The sequence below is a fragment of the Fringilla coelebs genome (genome assembly GCF_963513975.1).
Source record: "Fringilla coelebs genome assembly, chromosome: 25".
Lineage (NCBI taxonomy): Eukaryota > Metazoa > Chordata > Aves > Passeriformes > Fringillidae > Fringilla > Fringilla coelebs.
This window is the reverse complement of record NC_140051.1, coordinates 3,443,958-3,459,754: the sequence shown is the minus strand read 5'-3', so window position 1 is coordinate 3,459,754 and position 15,797 is coordinate 3,443,958. Positions and strand designations below refer to the sequence as shown.

At 48.9% G+C, this 15,797-nt stretch overlaps 1 protein-coding gene across 1 annotated transcript in view; it reads left to right on the top strand.

Moving 5' to 3' along the window:
* CLMP (CXADR like cell adhesion molecule) overlaps positions 1 to 8,916 on the top strand; it is a 66,852-nt gene extending 57,936 nt beyond the window's left edge. The window contains exons 4-7 of the mRNA XM_084221443.1: positions 427 to 594; positions 1,294 to 1,416; positions 4,468 to 4,609; positions 8,153 to 8,916. Coding sequence (XP_084077569.1) covers positions 427 to 594; positions 1,294 to 1,416; positions 4,468 to 4,609; positions 8,153 to 8,444 — 725 coding nt within the window. The 3' untranslated portion in view covers positions 8,445 to 8,916. The remainder of the gene's footprint in view (positions 1 to 426; positions 595 to 1,293; positions 1,417 to 4,467; positions 4,610 to 8,152) is intronic.
* Positions 8,917 to 15,797: the final 6,881 nt, after the last annotated feature.

Here is a 15,797-nt window from a genome sequence, read left to right as displayed (position 1 = left end):
GGAAAGGGGAAAGGGGAAAGGGGAAAGGGGAAAGGGGAAAGGGGAAAGGGGAAAGGGGAAAGGGGAAAGGGGAAAGGGGAAAGGGGAAAGGGGAAAGGGGAAAGGGGAAAGGGGAAAGGGGAAAGGGGAAAGGGGAAAGGGGAAAGGAAAGGAAAGGAAAGGAAAGGAAAGGAAAGGAAAGGAAAGGAAAGGAAAGGAAAGGAAAGGAAAGGAAAGGAAAGGAAAGGAAAGGAAAGGAAAGGAAAGGAAAGGAAAGGAAAGGAAAGGAAAGGGAGAAGGAAAGTTTTAGTCTCCTAAAACCATCACTGGTGTGATTCCTTCACGCATTCCAGGGAAGACAGCTCCTGGAAGCTGTTTAAATGCCAAAGGAAGGGTTTCCAGTGAGCAAACTCTGCTGTGACACCATGACCTGTCTTCTCCTCCTAGAGAAACCCTCCAAGCCCAAGTGCTGGCTGGAGGGGGAGATGCTGGAGGGGAAGGAGCTGTCCCTGCAGTGCCGCTCGGCCTCGGGCACTGCCCCCATCTCCTACCGCTGGCAGCGCCTCAGCCACGAGGACGAGAGAGCCGAGCACCTCCCGCCCAACTCCAGAGTCAGTGAGTCGGGGCTTTGCTTCCCTCGGGCGCTGGGATCACTGCGGGGATGCCCCAACACCGCTCCGCCTGCACCTGGGGGATGCTCCACCTTTCCCCCTTCTTCCCCCTTTATTCCTTCCTTCTTTCACCCTTCTTTCTTTCCTCTTCCTTTCTCCTTTCCTTCTCTCTTCTTTCTTCCTTCTTTCCCCCCCTCCTTTCTTTCCCCCATTGTTCCCCCTCCTTTCTTTCCCCCTCCTTTCTCCTTTCCTTCTCTCTTCTTTCTTCCTTCTTTCCCCCGCCTTTCTCCTTTCCTTTCTTTCCCCCTTCTTTCCCCCTCCTTTCTTTCCTCCTCCTTTCTTCCTTCTTTCCCCCTCCTTTCTCCTTTCCTTCTCTCTTCTTTCCCCCATCGTTCCCCCTCCTTTCTTTCCCCCTCCTTTCTTTCCCCTCCTTTCTTTCCCCCTCCTTTCTTTCCCCCTCCTTTCTCCTTTCCTTCCCTCTTCTTCCCTGCCTCTTTCTCCCTTCTTCCCCCCTTCTCTCTTCATTCCTTCTTCCTCTCTTCTTCCTTCCTCCTTCTCCCCCCCTTCTTCCTTCTTTCCTCCGCCCTCAGCGTTGTTCTGGAGCTGATTTCACCCCACAGATCAATTCGCTCCTCTGTGCACTCCCCACAGCTGAAGTTGCTCCCTCCCCCTGACTAACCCTGCTGGTGTTTTCCGGTCGCAGACATCTCGAACCCCGGGCAGGTGCTGCTGAAGAACCTGACGCAGATGAGCACGGGGCTCTACCAGTGCGTGGCCACCAACGAGGCGGGGCAGGAGAGCTGCGTGCTGCAGGTGACAGTGCAGCGTAAGTACCGCCCTGGGCAGGGACAGCCGCCACCAACACCCCCGACGGCCAGAGAGGAGACAGGGGAGCGAGTTATTGAAAATATGGATTGATCTGGTACCGATATCCTGTGAGGGACAAAAACTCTGTGACAGTTTAGAGTTAGAAAGTGTTTGTTCATTGTGGGATAACTCCCAAATACACACCCAATTCACAGGTGATTACAGAGTTCCTTTATTCATACAGGTATTGAATACCTGAAATATAAATTCTAACTTTATACATCCCACTCCCAATATGGATCTTGATCTAGTACTGATATCCAAAAACTTTCTGACAGTTTAGAGTTAGAAAGTGTTTGTTCATTGTGGGATAACTCCAAAATACACACCACAATTCACAGGTGATCACAGAGTCCTGTTATCTGTACAGGTATTGAATACCCAAAGTACAAATTCTAACTTTGGTACATCCCATTCCCAATATGGATCTTGATCCAGTACCGATATCCAAAAACTTTCTGACAGTTTAGAGTTAGAAAGTGTTTGTTCATTGTGGGATAGCTCCCAAATACACACCACAATTCCCAGGTGATCCCAGAGCCCTTTATTCATACAGGTATTGAATACCCGAAATACAAATTCTAACTTTGGTACATCCCACCCCCAATATGGATCTTGATCCAGTACCGATATCCAAAAACTCTCTGACAGTTTAGAGTTAGAAAGTTTAAAGTTTAAAGTTAGAAGTTAGTGTTTGTTCATTGTGGGATAGCTCCCAAATACACCCCACAATTCCCAGGTGATCCCAGAGCCCTTTTATCTGTACAGGCATTGAACACCCAAAGTACAAATGCACATTCATCACTTTGGTACATCCCATTCCCTGCTCCCTATGGTAATTAGTTCCAAAGCCATTAAGCATGGTAATTAGTTCCAAAGCCATTAAGCATGTGCAGTTTGTTCCCTGAAATGGGTGGGTGTCCCTTTCATGGGGAGGGGTCCCAAAATGAGGAAGTCAATGAAGTTTTCCTCCTTCTGACCTTTCTGCCTTTCCAGTGCAGATGTGACAAACGAACCCTTGGTAGAACTCCCATTGCCATCTTCAGTTGGTTTCAGGACAGAGGAGGCCACAATTGTCTGATGTTCCTAAAAACAATTGCCTGATGTTCCTAAAAACAATTGTCTGATGTTCCTAAAAACAATTGTCTGATGTTCCTAAAAACAATTGTCTGATGTTCCTAAAAATGATTGTCTGATGTTCCTAAAGCCATTTATCAATTTCTACATTGTTCATTACAAACCCAGCTCACCAAACATTGTGCTGACAAGCAATCAATGATTAGTTAGCTACCAGCTCTTAACTTCATCCAGGCCTACCCATTGTTTTTAATTAACTCCTACAAAACTTATCTCTAACTAAAACCTTAGCTCCTCTAAAAACTCTAAATTTCTTCAAGTTTCTGTCTCAGGAGTCCTTCATTCCAATCAAGGGAGGGCCATGAGGCATTTTCTATTATCCAGCCTGTATTTATTTCTCTTGGTGCAGCCCAAGGCTGTGTGCTCTGGCTCTGTCAGTTCCTGACCACAGCCGCCTTTCAGGAGCTGCACAGGGTGACAAATCCCTCACTCCTTTCACCCAGAATCGTGTCCCTGCTCCATGGGGGACCTGCTGCCTCCCAGCTCTCCCACCTGGAAAATCCTGTGCTGCTCCTTTGCCCTTTCATACTTCAATCCCACAAAATAGCTTTTTTATTGCATTTTTGATTCACACAGCAGCCCCCGCCTGAAATAACATCACAACCTGAGCCCAGATGATGGTTTTATCACTTTAAATGTCTGGGTCTGTTAGAAAAGTTGATTTTCAGAATTATTCATGGAACACAAGCAGGGAAAATGGCAAGTTAGGGGTTCCTCTGGCTGCAGTGAGTGCATGAGGTGACTCTCAGGGGTGAATTCTCTCTGGGGGAATTCCAGCACTCCACGTGATGTCTTCGCTGCACTTGGGACAGCAAAATATCGAAAGGCAGTTGGAAAGTCTGGCTGCTAATTTGCAGGATAAGCAGTAACTTTGGACATCATTTTATCAGGTTTAGCCATTTGTGTCCTGAACAGCAGAGGTCAAAATCGCCCGAGGAGCCCCAGCAGGGTGTGTGCAGCCCCCGGCAGGGTGTCCTTGCATCTGCAGACCAAGAAAAGGGTGGAGTTTATCACCCAAAGCCAAACAATGGAGTTTAGCAGCTCCTAAAACTGGCCCTGCTGTGATAAGGCTCCTAACAAAGTCTCCTCCTGGAGATTCCACAGCTTTGGAATTCTTCTGCCCAGCCAAGCCTGAAATAAGTGGAATATGGAATAAGGAAAACCGGTTTGCCTCAGGCATGTGAAGTAAAAGCGTCCAGGCAGCTTTTCTGGCAATTGAACTGAACTGGTTTAAAACCTCACTTGGTTTTGCTAAACCCTCCTGAGGGACTGAGCTTAAGGAAACACTTCCAGCCCAGCCCAGCCTGACCACTTTCACCCAGAAAGGTTGTCAGGAGCGATCAGCAGAGGGCCCATCGCCCAGGGGAAATGTTCTCATCAAAGGCCCTGCCCAGGATGGTTCCTTTCCTGCTCTGTCTGCCTCACTCAGGTCACTTTTCCTCCACATTTGAATAATTAATTGCAGAATAGGACTGGAATCATTCAAGGGGAGTTGAAGGGGGGGAAAAAATCCTCATGGGGAACCACAGAGATGAAACATTCCTCTGCCATCACCCCTGCCTGCTGCTGTTTCACACACGGGCTGCCCTGGCTTTATCTTTGCTGTATTTTTACACTCTTAGAAGGGGATTTTCCCTCCTCATTCCAACTCTGCCCCACAGCTGAATGCACAGCACCCGTGGTTTCACCTTTCCAGAGGTGACTGCTTCACTCCCTGCCAGCTCAGCTTAGCTGGAGATAAACTGGTTCAACCTCTGTGTGGAGACACACCTCAAAAATAAACTCCAGCCTTGTGTCCTGAGCTGTACCCAGCGCTGGTACCGCGGACCAGAACCTCCCCACACCAATAAATTTGGGTTTTTTTGGACAACAGATGCACAAAACATCAGCATGATCGCCGGGGCAGTGTGTGGAGTGGTGGTGGGGCTCTCCCTCCTCTTCCTGGTGGTGAGGCTGACCATAAGGAGGAAAGAAAAGAAGAGATACGAGGAAGAGGAGGCGCCCAATGAAATCAGGTAACGCCTTTTGCTTCATCCCACCTCTCACGCTCCCTCCCCGCGGTTTTAAGTGACTGTGAGTAGCTCCGAGTGTCTGCAGAAGTTGTTCTAAAAAGCTTTTTTAAGTCTCTGTGAAATGTCACCAAATGACAAATTTGGTGACTGTGAGAATCTTTGTGAGGACTTTCCAGAAAATCAGATTAAAGTCACCCCTCCTCCTCCCCCCCGGCAAATTAGCACAAAGCTCAACCAACTGTTTTCTCTCACATTTGTAATTTCGGTACTTTGAAGCATTTGCATATTCTTTTGTGGTGATAAATTGAAGCTGCTTGTCCGTTGTGCTTCTGAGAGGGTTTGGGGGTGGTTTCCTTTCCTTCTTTATTTTCTATTTCTTTTTTTCTTTCTTTTCTTTTTCTTTCCCACTCTTCCTCCTTCACTTCTCCTCCTCTTCCCACCTTCTTCCTTTTCTATTTTTTTTCTTTCTTTTCTTTTTCTTTCCTTTCTTTCCCACTCTTCCTCCCTCACTTCTCCTCTTCTTTCCCCCTCTTCCCACCTTCTTTCTGCCTTTTCCCTCTTCTTTCCCCCTTCTTTCTTCCTTCTTTTCCCTTTCTTCCCCCCCACTTCTCCCTTATTTTCCCCTTCCTTTCCCCCTCTTTCCACCTTCTTTTCCTCTTCTTTCTTCCTTCTTTCCTCTCTTCTTTCCCTTTTCTTTTCCACCTTATTTTCAGCTTTCCTTTCTTCCCTCTTCTCCCTTCTTTCTTCCTTCTTTCCCTCTTCTTTCTCACCTTCTTTTCAGCTTTCCTTTCTTCCCTCTTCTCCCTTCTTTCTTCCTTCTTTTCCCCTCTTCCAACACTTTCCCCTTTTCCTCCTTCTTTCCCCCCTCTTTCCTCATCTTTTCTTCTTTCTTTCCACCTCTTCTTCCCTTCTTTCCCCACCTTTTTTCCCCTTTTTTTCCCCTTTTTTCCCTTCATTTGCAGCTCCTATTTGGCTCTCAGTTCAGCCACACTCTCTGAGCCTTTGGAACAACTGTTCCCCGGATTTAGCTCGGGGTGAGCCCGGAGGGGAGCAGGAACACCGGGCACGCTGCCTCCTCTTCCTGGAGCTCATCTGTTCCCCGCCCCTGAGCTCCGCTAAGCCGAGCTTGGGCTCCAGCCAAGCCAGCCTAAACTGCTCAGGAAGGAAAGCGCTGCAGAGATCTGTTTCCAGGAATGGCTTTGAGCTGCTGCTGCCCTCCAAGAAACAAACCCTTGATCCATCTTTGTGCGGCCACCTGGCCTCGTGTGACATCTCCGCCCCACCGGGCACTCCTGTAATCCCCTCAGCTGCTGATCCCTCCCTGCTTTTTCATCTTCTTCTCCCTTCTTTTTCCTCTTCCTTCCCCTGCTTTTCTCCCTTCTTTCTCCTTTTTTCATCTTCTTCCCTCTTCTTTCTCCTCTTCTTTCTCCTTTCTTTCCCTCGCTTTTCTCCCTTCTTTTCCCCTGTCTTGCCCTCCCCTTCTTTTTCATCTTCTCCCCCTTCTTTTTCCTCTTCTTTATCCTTTATTTTCCCCACTTTCCTCCCTGCTTTCGCCCTTCTTACCCTCCCCTTCTTTTTCCTCTTCTTTCTCCTTTTTCCTCTTATTTCTCCCATCTTTTTTCCTGTTTTCCCCCTTCCTTTCCTTTTCTTTCCTCCTCCTTTTTCCTTTTATTTCTCCCTTCTTTTTCCTCTTCTTTCTCCCTTCTTTCCCCTGCTTTTCTTCCTTTTCCTTTCTCACCCTTTCTTTCTCCTCTTCTTTCTCCCTTCTTTCTCTCACTTTTCCCCACTTTTCCCTTCTCACCCTCCCCTTCTTTTCCCTCTTCTTTCTCCTTTTTCCTCTTATTTCTCCCATCTTTCTTCCTGTTTTCCCCCTTCTTTTTCCTTTTCTTTCCTCCTCCTTTTTCCTTTTATTTCTCCCTTCTTTTTCCTCTTCTTTCTCCCTTCTATCCCCTGCTTTTCTCCCTTCTTTCCTTTCTCACCCTCCCTTTCTTTCTCCTCTTCTTTCTCCCTTCTTTTTCCTCTTCTTTCCCTCGCTTTTCTCCCTTCTTACCCTTCTCACCCTCCCTTTCTTTTTCCTCTTCTTTCTCCTTTTTCCTCTTCTTCCTCCCTTTTTTCCCCTCTTTTCTCCCTTCTTTTCCCTCTTCTTACCCTCCCCTTCTTTTTCATCTTCTCCCACTTTTTCCCTCTACTTTCTCTTTTCTTTCCCCCACTTTTCTTCCTCTTTCCCCCTTCTTTTTCGTCTTCTTCCCCCCGGCAGTCTCTGCTGCTTTCCTCCCCTTTTCCCGTTTCCTTCCCTCGCCTTTTCAGCCTCTCTGCTATCACCTTTCCCGCCTGCCTGTTCCATCCTCCCCCTCCTTCTCTCTCTCTGTCAGGGCCGGGTTGTGGCGTTTCTCTCCCCACCCACAGGGGTGGTTTGGAGTGGCAGAACCGGTTTCAGGCAGTCTTGCCCAGGCCGTTTGTCGTTCTGGCTGAGGATTGCAGAGCTCAGCCTGCGCTCTTTGCTCTGACACTCTGCACACACACAAGGCTGTTGGGAAATAAACCTGGAATAAAGACACAGCCGGGTGTGAGCAGCGTGTCTGCAATGGGGAGTTTAATCCATCGATTTACAGAGCAGAGTTTGGACAATTTGCAGGATATTAAATTAAATTCCCCCCTTCTTTCCCCCGGGCAAATCAGCACCGACTGATTTCTCTCACATTTGCCATGTCAGTGTTTTGAACAATTTGCATATTCTTTATGGTGTTAAATTAAAACTGCTTGTCCCTTGTGGTTCTGAGAGGGTTTGGGGATGGTTTTCTTTCCTCCTTTCTTTTTTTTTCTTTGTTTTTCTTTCCTTTATTTCCCCCTCTTCTTCCCCCTCCTTTTTCCTCTTCTTTCTCCCATCTTTTTCCTTTTCTTTCCTCCCTCTTTTTCCTTTTATTTCTCCCATCTTTTTTTCTCTACTTTTCTCTCTTTCTGCTTCTTTCTCCCTTCTTTCCCTCCCCTTCTTTTTCCTCTTCTTTCTCCTCTGCTTTCCTCCTTCTTTTTCCTCTTTCTCCCTTCCCCCCCACTGATCTCCCTTTTTTCTCCGTTCTTACCCTCCCCTTCTTTTTCATCTTTTTCATCTTCTTCCTCCTTCTTTTTCTTCTCCTTCCCCCTTCTTTTTCCTCTTCTTTCTCCCTTCTTTGCCCCGCTTTTCCCCTTCTTTTTCATCTTCTTCCCCCTTCTTTCTCCCTGCTTTTCTCCCTTCTTTCCCTTTTTACCCTCCCCTTCTTTTTCTTCCCCCTTCTTTCTTCTCTTCTTTCTCTCTTCTTTCCCCTGCTTTTTCCCCTTCTTACCCTCCCCTTCTTTTTCATCTTCTTCCCCCTTCTCTCTCCTGCTTTTCTCCCTTCTTTCCCTTCCCTTCTTTTTCTTCCCCCTTCTTTTTCCTCTTCTTCCCCCTTCTTTCTCCCCTTTTCCTCCCATCTTCCCCCCTTCTTTCCCCCACTCCCGGCCATTCCCGGAGCGATCACCGGAGCATTTCCCGCGGTGTTTGACCCCTGTGTGCGCTGTGTTCCCCCGCAGGGAGGATGCCGAGGCACCCAAGGCGCATCTCGTCAAACCCAGCTCATCCTCCTCGGGCTCCCGCAGCTCCCGCTCGGGTTCCTCCTCCACCAGATCCACAGCCAACAGTGCCTCCCGCAGCCAGCGGACTTTGTCCACCGAAGCCACTCCCCACCTGACCCCTCCCCAGTACAGCCAGCGGCAGCTGGACAGGAAAGAAGAACCCAAAAAAGTCGATTACAACCACCTGGTGAAGGTGGCGGTGCCAGCCGTGATGGTGCCCGCGCAGAGCCGCGCCTTCCAGACCGTCTGAGCATCCCCGGAGCGTCCCCTGCCCCGCAGCGCCACTTGTCACAGCACCGGGGAAACGCCAGAAGTGTCACAGCACCGGGGAAAGGCCAAAATTGTCACAGCACCGGGGAAACGCCAAAATTGTCACAGCACCGGGCACCCAGCAGCGCTAGGCTAGCTAGTTCTCCTCCTGGTCAGCTTCATCGTAATCACTCGGGGTTATTCACGCCTCCCAGCCGCTTCTTTCTGAACGTCACTCTGAGGTTCAGACCCTTCTGATTCTGATACAGATTTATTGGAGGGAAAAAGGAGCTTCTTTTTAAATTATCTTTTTTTTTTTTTGGGTTCTCTCCCTTTGAAAATGGACCACTGAGCACTAAAAACCCACGACAGCAAAGCCGTGCTGTCGAGTGAAACTGTGTGAGTGAAGAGAAGCCAAACCTCAGGATTTTTTTAAAAAGGGATCAACAGAGACTTAAAGATGCATAATATTCCAGAGAGGTTTTGTGGGGAGGGAGAAGTCTCTTGGACTGGTTTTGGAGAAGTTTCTCGAAGATGGGTTGTCTTAAATGAAGATTTTGAGGCTGAGGGTGTCCAGCCTCAAAGGGAACTGACAGGTGCTTCACATTTCCTGCATTCAGGGAAATATTGGAGGAGGGAAATAAAAGTGGAAATTCAAGGATCACTCCCAAAGGACAAGAGATGCAGCATTAAGGCGTCTGAACTAAACTCTACTAAAGAGAAAGGACTTTTTCTGTCAAGAAAACAGAGGTGCTTTAATTGCCAGAATAAACTTCGGGCCAGGAGCCTGACTCTGCTTCCATGGGCAGCACTGCAGAGCCACGGGAGCCCCACTGGAGGGGTGACCATGGTTACTGAGCCTTAGAGAGAGGAGAACTGGGCATGAACCCAGCAGGGAGGCAGTGCCCAGGTGGGGAGGGCACCAAGGTACCAAAAAGCCTGGATGGAGCGTTGGGAAGAGCTCTCAGCCAGCTGGAGAATTGAGCAGGTTTGGGGGGAGCTGTGCTGGAGGAGCCTCATGGAAAGTTCTTCCCCATCTGAGTGAGCAGCATTCCCCAGCTGACCCCCAGGGAAGGCCTGAAGGGATCCCTGGCAGAGGAAAACACACCTGGGACAGGTAAACGAGCCCAAAACGCTGCTCCCACCAGGACACCTCCGTGTGTGCTGTCCCACGTGCCAGGGCTGAGGCTTAAACCTTTAGCAAGACTCTTAAAAAATTGCAAGAATCGTAAAAAATATTTTTTGTGAACAACCAGGTTAAGCATTTCCACGGAATATGGAGTTAGGGAAGGATGGGAGGTGGGGACAGATGCAGAATTCTGTCACTGATTTTTCCTCTGAAGGACTTGGCTCTGACCACTGCTACACACAAGACACTGAGCTTGTAGGTTCTAGATTCCTGGTGATTTTCTGTTTCAAAAATGAGGGTGTTTGGGTTTTTTTTCCCCCACTGGAGGGAGGGAAAGGGTTTCTCCAATTTGTGGAAAGAGCCTCCAGAAGATGGATGAGCACAGAAGAACCACAAATCTATAATTCTTTCACTCCAGAATTGTCATTAATCTCCTTTTCTGACTGAACCCCAGAATTTTTAATTTCTATACTTGACATCTTTGACAAACTGATTAAAGCCAAGCCCTGCTTGGGCTACTTCCATATGGGAAAGAGTTTCCAAACCTGCCCTACACTGTGTGAGAACTTCCCTTCCTAGGAGCAGTCACAAATTCCACTGCTTTCTCTATCCCAGATTTAACCCTTGGCAGGACAAATTCCTGATGCTGTGCAGGGCAAACAATCCCAGTTTTAACAAGGGAGACCTGCTGTGAGGTGTTTGACAAGCTGGGGGTGGATTTCCTGTCATTCCACCCTGGATGCTCCAGGATCCACCCTGGATCAGCTGGGTGGGAAGCAGCAGCTCTGAGTGTCTGGGATTCCTCTGCAGCTGGTTTGATCCTGAGCCCTGAAGGTTCAGGGGCTCCACAGCACTCCTGAGCCACTGCAGAGCTGGGGAAATTCCAAAAGCAGGCCCAGGATGGTGAAAGCAGCCTCTGGGTTCTGCTGTGGGTGCTCGCTGTGCTGAACATTCCCTGTGCTGCCCCTGGGTGATGGCTTCTCCTTGGGCCAGGATTTAGGAGCTCTCAGAGCTATCACACCTGAGAGAGCCCAGCTACCCCAAATGGCATCAAATCAGCAGGATGGCTTCTGAGGCAGTGCTGGAAACAGAAAACTTAAACTTTTTCTAAGTTTAATAAAAGACAAAATAACAAAGCTCTTACAAAGAAAAACCGAGCCAAGGGCAAGAGGTTCTTGCTCCTGCTAAAACACCCCAGAAAAGGGACGATTTCCTTTGTATTTCCTTTGTTCTCTTCTTTTTCTAGTGAATTACCTAGGCCAGACCTCATGGCCTCTGCCCGCTCAGACATCCCCAGCCCTGAGGTGAAGCCCAAAATGCTCCCATGAGGCGTTTTTGTACCAAAATGGGAGAGAAATTTCCAGGCTTTTTGCCTTTTTAAGCAGACAAAGAATAATTTGGTCACTCTGACAGCAGAGGGAACGTTCCTCCACCTGAGGATCCCCACCCTGAGCACAGAGCCCCAGCAGGGCTTTCCCTGGGCGCTTTCCCTGAGCCTCCAGGAGCTCCTCACCACAAACAGTGCCAGAGCTGGGCTGGCCACAGCCCTGGAGCCAAAGGGGCAGCTTTGCTGCCAGCCCAGGCAGGTCATTAGCAGAGAGGAGCCTGCACAGCCTGCAGGGAGGAGAATCTGCCCTGGCAGGATTTCCTGGAGCCCTGGGGCAGCCCTGGCAGCCTCTGCTGCTGCGGAACCTCGTGCTGAGAGCTCTGGGGGCCTGGGGAGGGTCGGGCAGAGGGGCAGTGGTTGAAGGCTGCTCTGGGGGGTCCTGGCTGCTCCATCCTGGCTGCTCCAGCTCTGCTGCCTCAGAATTCCCAGCCCTGGGATGGATGAGATTCTTTAAATTGCTTTTCCATATAATTTTACTTTGTTCTTTGAATACCTTCTAAACGAGGGTCCTCGTTACGCTGTTCTTTTTACAGGGTAAAATATTTTGTGTGAAAGGTTAACACAAAAAGCCCTTAAATCTACTATTGCCCCCCAAACTACTCTTGCTTTACTATTTGCTTTACTTTTCAACTGTCACACTGGGTTTGGTGGGATGCAGGAGCTGTCCAGGTGTCTGCTCCAGCCCACACACCAGTGACTCACAGGGAAGGGAAAAGTTCTTCACCAAAGGGAGCAGGAGAAAGGGATCATTCCAAAGGTATTTATTTTCAAAGCTCCAGCCCACCAGGAGTTGCACAAGGGAAGCAAATAAGCCAAACCTTGTTTTGTAAAATAGTGTATTAAAGCATTTACTGTCATATACCAGCTATTAATTAATTGTGTGATTAAATGCCTACCATGTAATGTAGCTTTTTGTTTCTCAGCAGCTAAACTAAGCTTCCATCTCTGCTACCTGCTATGATTGGTGTACTTGTACTGTGTCTGAACAACTCAGAGGAAAGCAAATATTTATTATTGATTCCTTTGAATCAATGATTTAATAATTTTTTTTTTGGTTGGTTGTTTTATAAATAAAGGGGCTGCAGCTGAAGTGCTGCAGCTCAACTCAACTCGTACCATTCTCTGTGCTGTGATGGGTTTCATGCTGTCAAGCTGAATCCAAGGGGGAAAAAAGAAAAGGCTGGAGTTAAAAATACCATTTTTAAGCTAAGCTAAGCAGGCCTATGTGCACATTTGCATGGGAAGCGTGGGGAAGCTGGGCTCTTTTTCCTGGGTAGTTTTCAGTCTAAATTAGGTGACATTTCACAAAAGATGTATGGAAGTAAATGTGATTTTATCTGGGGATAAACCCCAGATCTTTGGGTGTACCTGGGATATCTGGGATATTTGGGGATCTGGGATATTTTGGCTGAGGATGGAGGTGCTGGAAGCCAACCTGGTAAATAAATAATGCCAGCACAACAACCCCTGGTGGCTTCACCCTCGCCCTGCTGTGACCTTCCTGCTGAAGCAGCCCACGTGCTTGGCTCTCCTCATGAGCTCCCAGGAGAGGAGGAAACCTTGAGCTGTGTTCAGCCAGTTCAGATCTCTGCAGATAAACCCGTGGAGGCAGCTCACAGCAATCCAGGCAGCTGGGGTGGGATTTAGTGGAGCTCAAGGTGCTGTGCTGGGTTTCTCTCAGCCTTCTCTCCCCTGCAGGGTGTTTTGCAGAGGTGTCCAGACATCAACAATCCTCCTTGCTGAAATCTGGGAGCAAAAATTGCGACATAATTAGTATTTAAAACAAAGCAGGGTGACAACACAGTGGTCTCACAGGTGTGGCCTGTCTGTCCCTTGTTCAAGTGCAGAGGCTGCTCCTGCTCCCAGGGGAGTTGATGACATTAAAAACCCTGCTTAGGCTCAGAGAGGAGTTGGGCAGTTGCAGACTTTTGTCCAGGAACAGGAATTTGGGGTTATTTTTAACCCGGAGCAGTTTGTCCTGACAGGCTGAGAGGGGGGAACCCCGTGGGAGGGAAGGGAGGGCCTTGGAAATGGGAGATTTTCAAACTTCAGCGGATGCAAATGTTATATAAATAAGCACCGCTGTGGTGAGCAGCAGGAATGCCTTCGATAATCTCCCTTCTCCTCCCAATTCTGTTTTAAATGTTGAAAGGAGAAGCAACACTAGATCCTTGATACACTAAATTCACTCCCCAAAATAACATTTCAATCCATAATTTAAAAAAAATCCTCCACACTAAACACTTAAACGAAATACTTAAGCCTGCCAAGCTTTAATTTATGTGATATCCAGCAAATGAGCTCCTTTTGTCCAGTTTAACAGCCTCTAATTTCTGATGGGATGAGTCATTTGCAAACTGCCCTCCTCCCTGCACTGACTCACTGCAGTTTCCCTGCCTCCCCTTGCTCTCAGCCTGCTCTCCCCAGCGTGCTCGCACATCTAAATGTCACTGTGGCATCCCAAGCTGCTATTCTTAGGTCCTACCGACATTCTGCCCATGCTTTTGAAATAATCAACCCCAAAAAAGCACCCCAAAGGCGAACAGCAAGGGTGCCGTGGTGGGCTCGGTGGGAATTACACTGAGGAGCATCTCTGGAGTAACCCTGGAGCAGAGCAGGCTGGACTCTGGACAGGGTGCAGGGTGCTTTGCACGCCTCACCTGGCCAGGTGTACCTGCCCTTACCTGGGGAGGCACAGCTGGTGCTTCATGGCACAGAGCCCCTTCCACGGCACAGAGCCCCTTCCCCTGCCCTGCCTTTCACCTTCTGCACCCCAATTCCAGCCCCAAAGCCACCTCTGGGATGCCACCCCAAAATCCCAGCTCAGCTTTGCTCAGTGGGAATTACACTGAGGAGCATCTCTGGAGTAACCTTGGAGCAGAACACCAGAGCAGCCCAGACATGGGGGAGTGTGCTTTGCATGCCTCAGTGGGAATTACACTCAGGAGCATCTCTGGAGTAACCCTGGAGCAGAGCAGCAGAGCAGCCCAGACATGGGGGAGTGTGCTTTGCACATCTCAGTGGGAATTACGCTGAGGAGCATCTCTGGAGTAACCCTGGAGCAGAGCAGCCTGGACTCTGAACAAGGTGCAGTGTGCTTTGCACACCTTGCCACTTTGCTCAGTAGGAATTACACTGAGGAGCATCTCTGGAGTAACCCTGGAGCAGAACACCAGAGCAGCCCAGACACGGGGGAGTGTGCTTTGCACACCTCAGTGGGAATTACACTCAGGAGCATCTCTGGAGTAACCCTGGAGCAGAGCAGCCTGGACTCTGGCCAGGGTGGAGCATGCTCCTGCCCTTACCTGGGGAGGCACAGCTGGTGCTCCATGGCACACAGCCCCTTCCATGGCACAGAGCCCCTTCCCCTGCCCTGCCTTTCACCTTATGCACCCCAAATTCCAGCCCCAAAGCCACCTCTGGGATGCCACCCCAAAATCCCAGCTCAGCTTTGAGCCCCGAGCAAGAGCAGGAGGTACAAACTGGTGGGACACCAGTGACTCCCACTGCTGCTGGTGTGGGACTGGTCTGGTGGGCTGGCACTGGGTCACATCCCCTCATTTTGTCACCCCAAACTGGCAGGAAAAGGGATGTGCCACCCTTATCTCAGGATGTGGTTTGCACACAGGAATTTTCACAACAAGGAACAGGATGAAGGACCTGCTCCTCTGCTCCTGTGTTGCATTTTTAAGTGTTACCAACAGCATTTTTGTCCAAAGTCAACCTGGGAGGGCCTGAAATGTTCTTTTGTGCTGTTTTTACCCTTTAAATGGAAGAGATCACCCTTTTTTTTTTTTTACCCCTTTTGAAGAAGAGATCTCCACCACTGGACAGCAAAGAAGGGGTTGATGGACAGAACCTTGGGAGGACTTAAAGGGTTAAAAAGGGCAAAACCTCCATTGTGAGGGGGCTGAGCACATGGCAGGGAAAATCTTCTGCTCCTGGCCCCTTTTTCCTCTATTCAGAAAAGGTAACCTTGTTTCTCTGTTCAGTCTTGCGTTGCATTTTTGGTAAGGTTAATAAAGCTTCCCAAAGGGTGAAAAGCGAGCGGCTGTTCCTCATCCTGCCCTGTGCCGTGTCCCAGAGCCCGGCCAGCTCTCGGTGTTTGTGTTCCCTGCTCCCAGAGCCTCCCCGGCCTTTATTCCCTGTAAACATTGGACGCAATCACAGCCCTGAGCCCGACCTCAGGTGATTCCCGACCTCTGCCCCGCTCCCCTCAGCCCCAGGGTCACCAAAAAGCCCTGTTTTCCACCATTCCCCTTCCCAAATTTTAGGGAAATTAATCCACAAACACCAGCAGTTGATGTCCAAAAGGAGACAGAGCAGTCCTGGAAATTTATTCCAATCAAGGAGAGGCCCTGGGGCATTCCCTGGGGTCTCTCAGATCTTTGGAGGACTCAGCCTCCTTTTTATCCCAATTTCCAGCCACATTTCCTTCTCTCTTTCCCCATTTCTGAGGGACTGGAGAGGTTCAGACTCCCCAAAACTCCTGATACCAGAGATCCCCCCTAATGTATAACCCTGCCTTTTAATTAATTCTTACTGAATTTAGGTTTTTTCTTCCCCACTGCTTCTTTCATCTTTCAATGTCCAATTTCATTTACCAGCAAACCTAAAGTTGATTTGTAAAAGCAAATATCTTTTTCCATCCATCACTCAGTGGAATCCTTCCCATTGTTTCTTTTCTCTCCCAGTGCCGGTTTTATCTCCCAGCAGCCCCACAGCTGGTTTGGAAAGACAAATCCGCTGCTTCTCTCACAAACAAACAAACAAACAAACAAATAAATAAATAAATAAACAAACCCCTGCCGGGAGCTGCGTTCCCCACACGCCGAGGG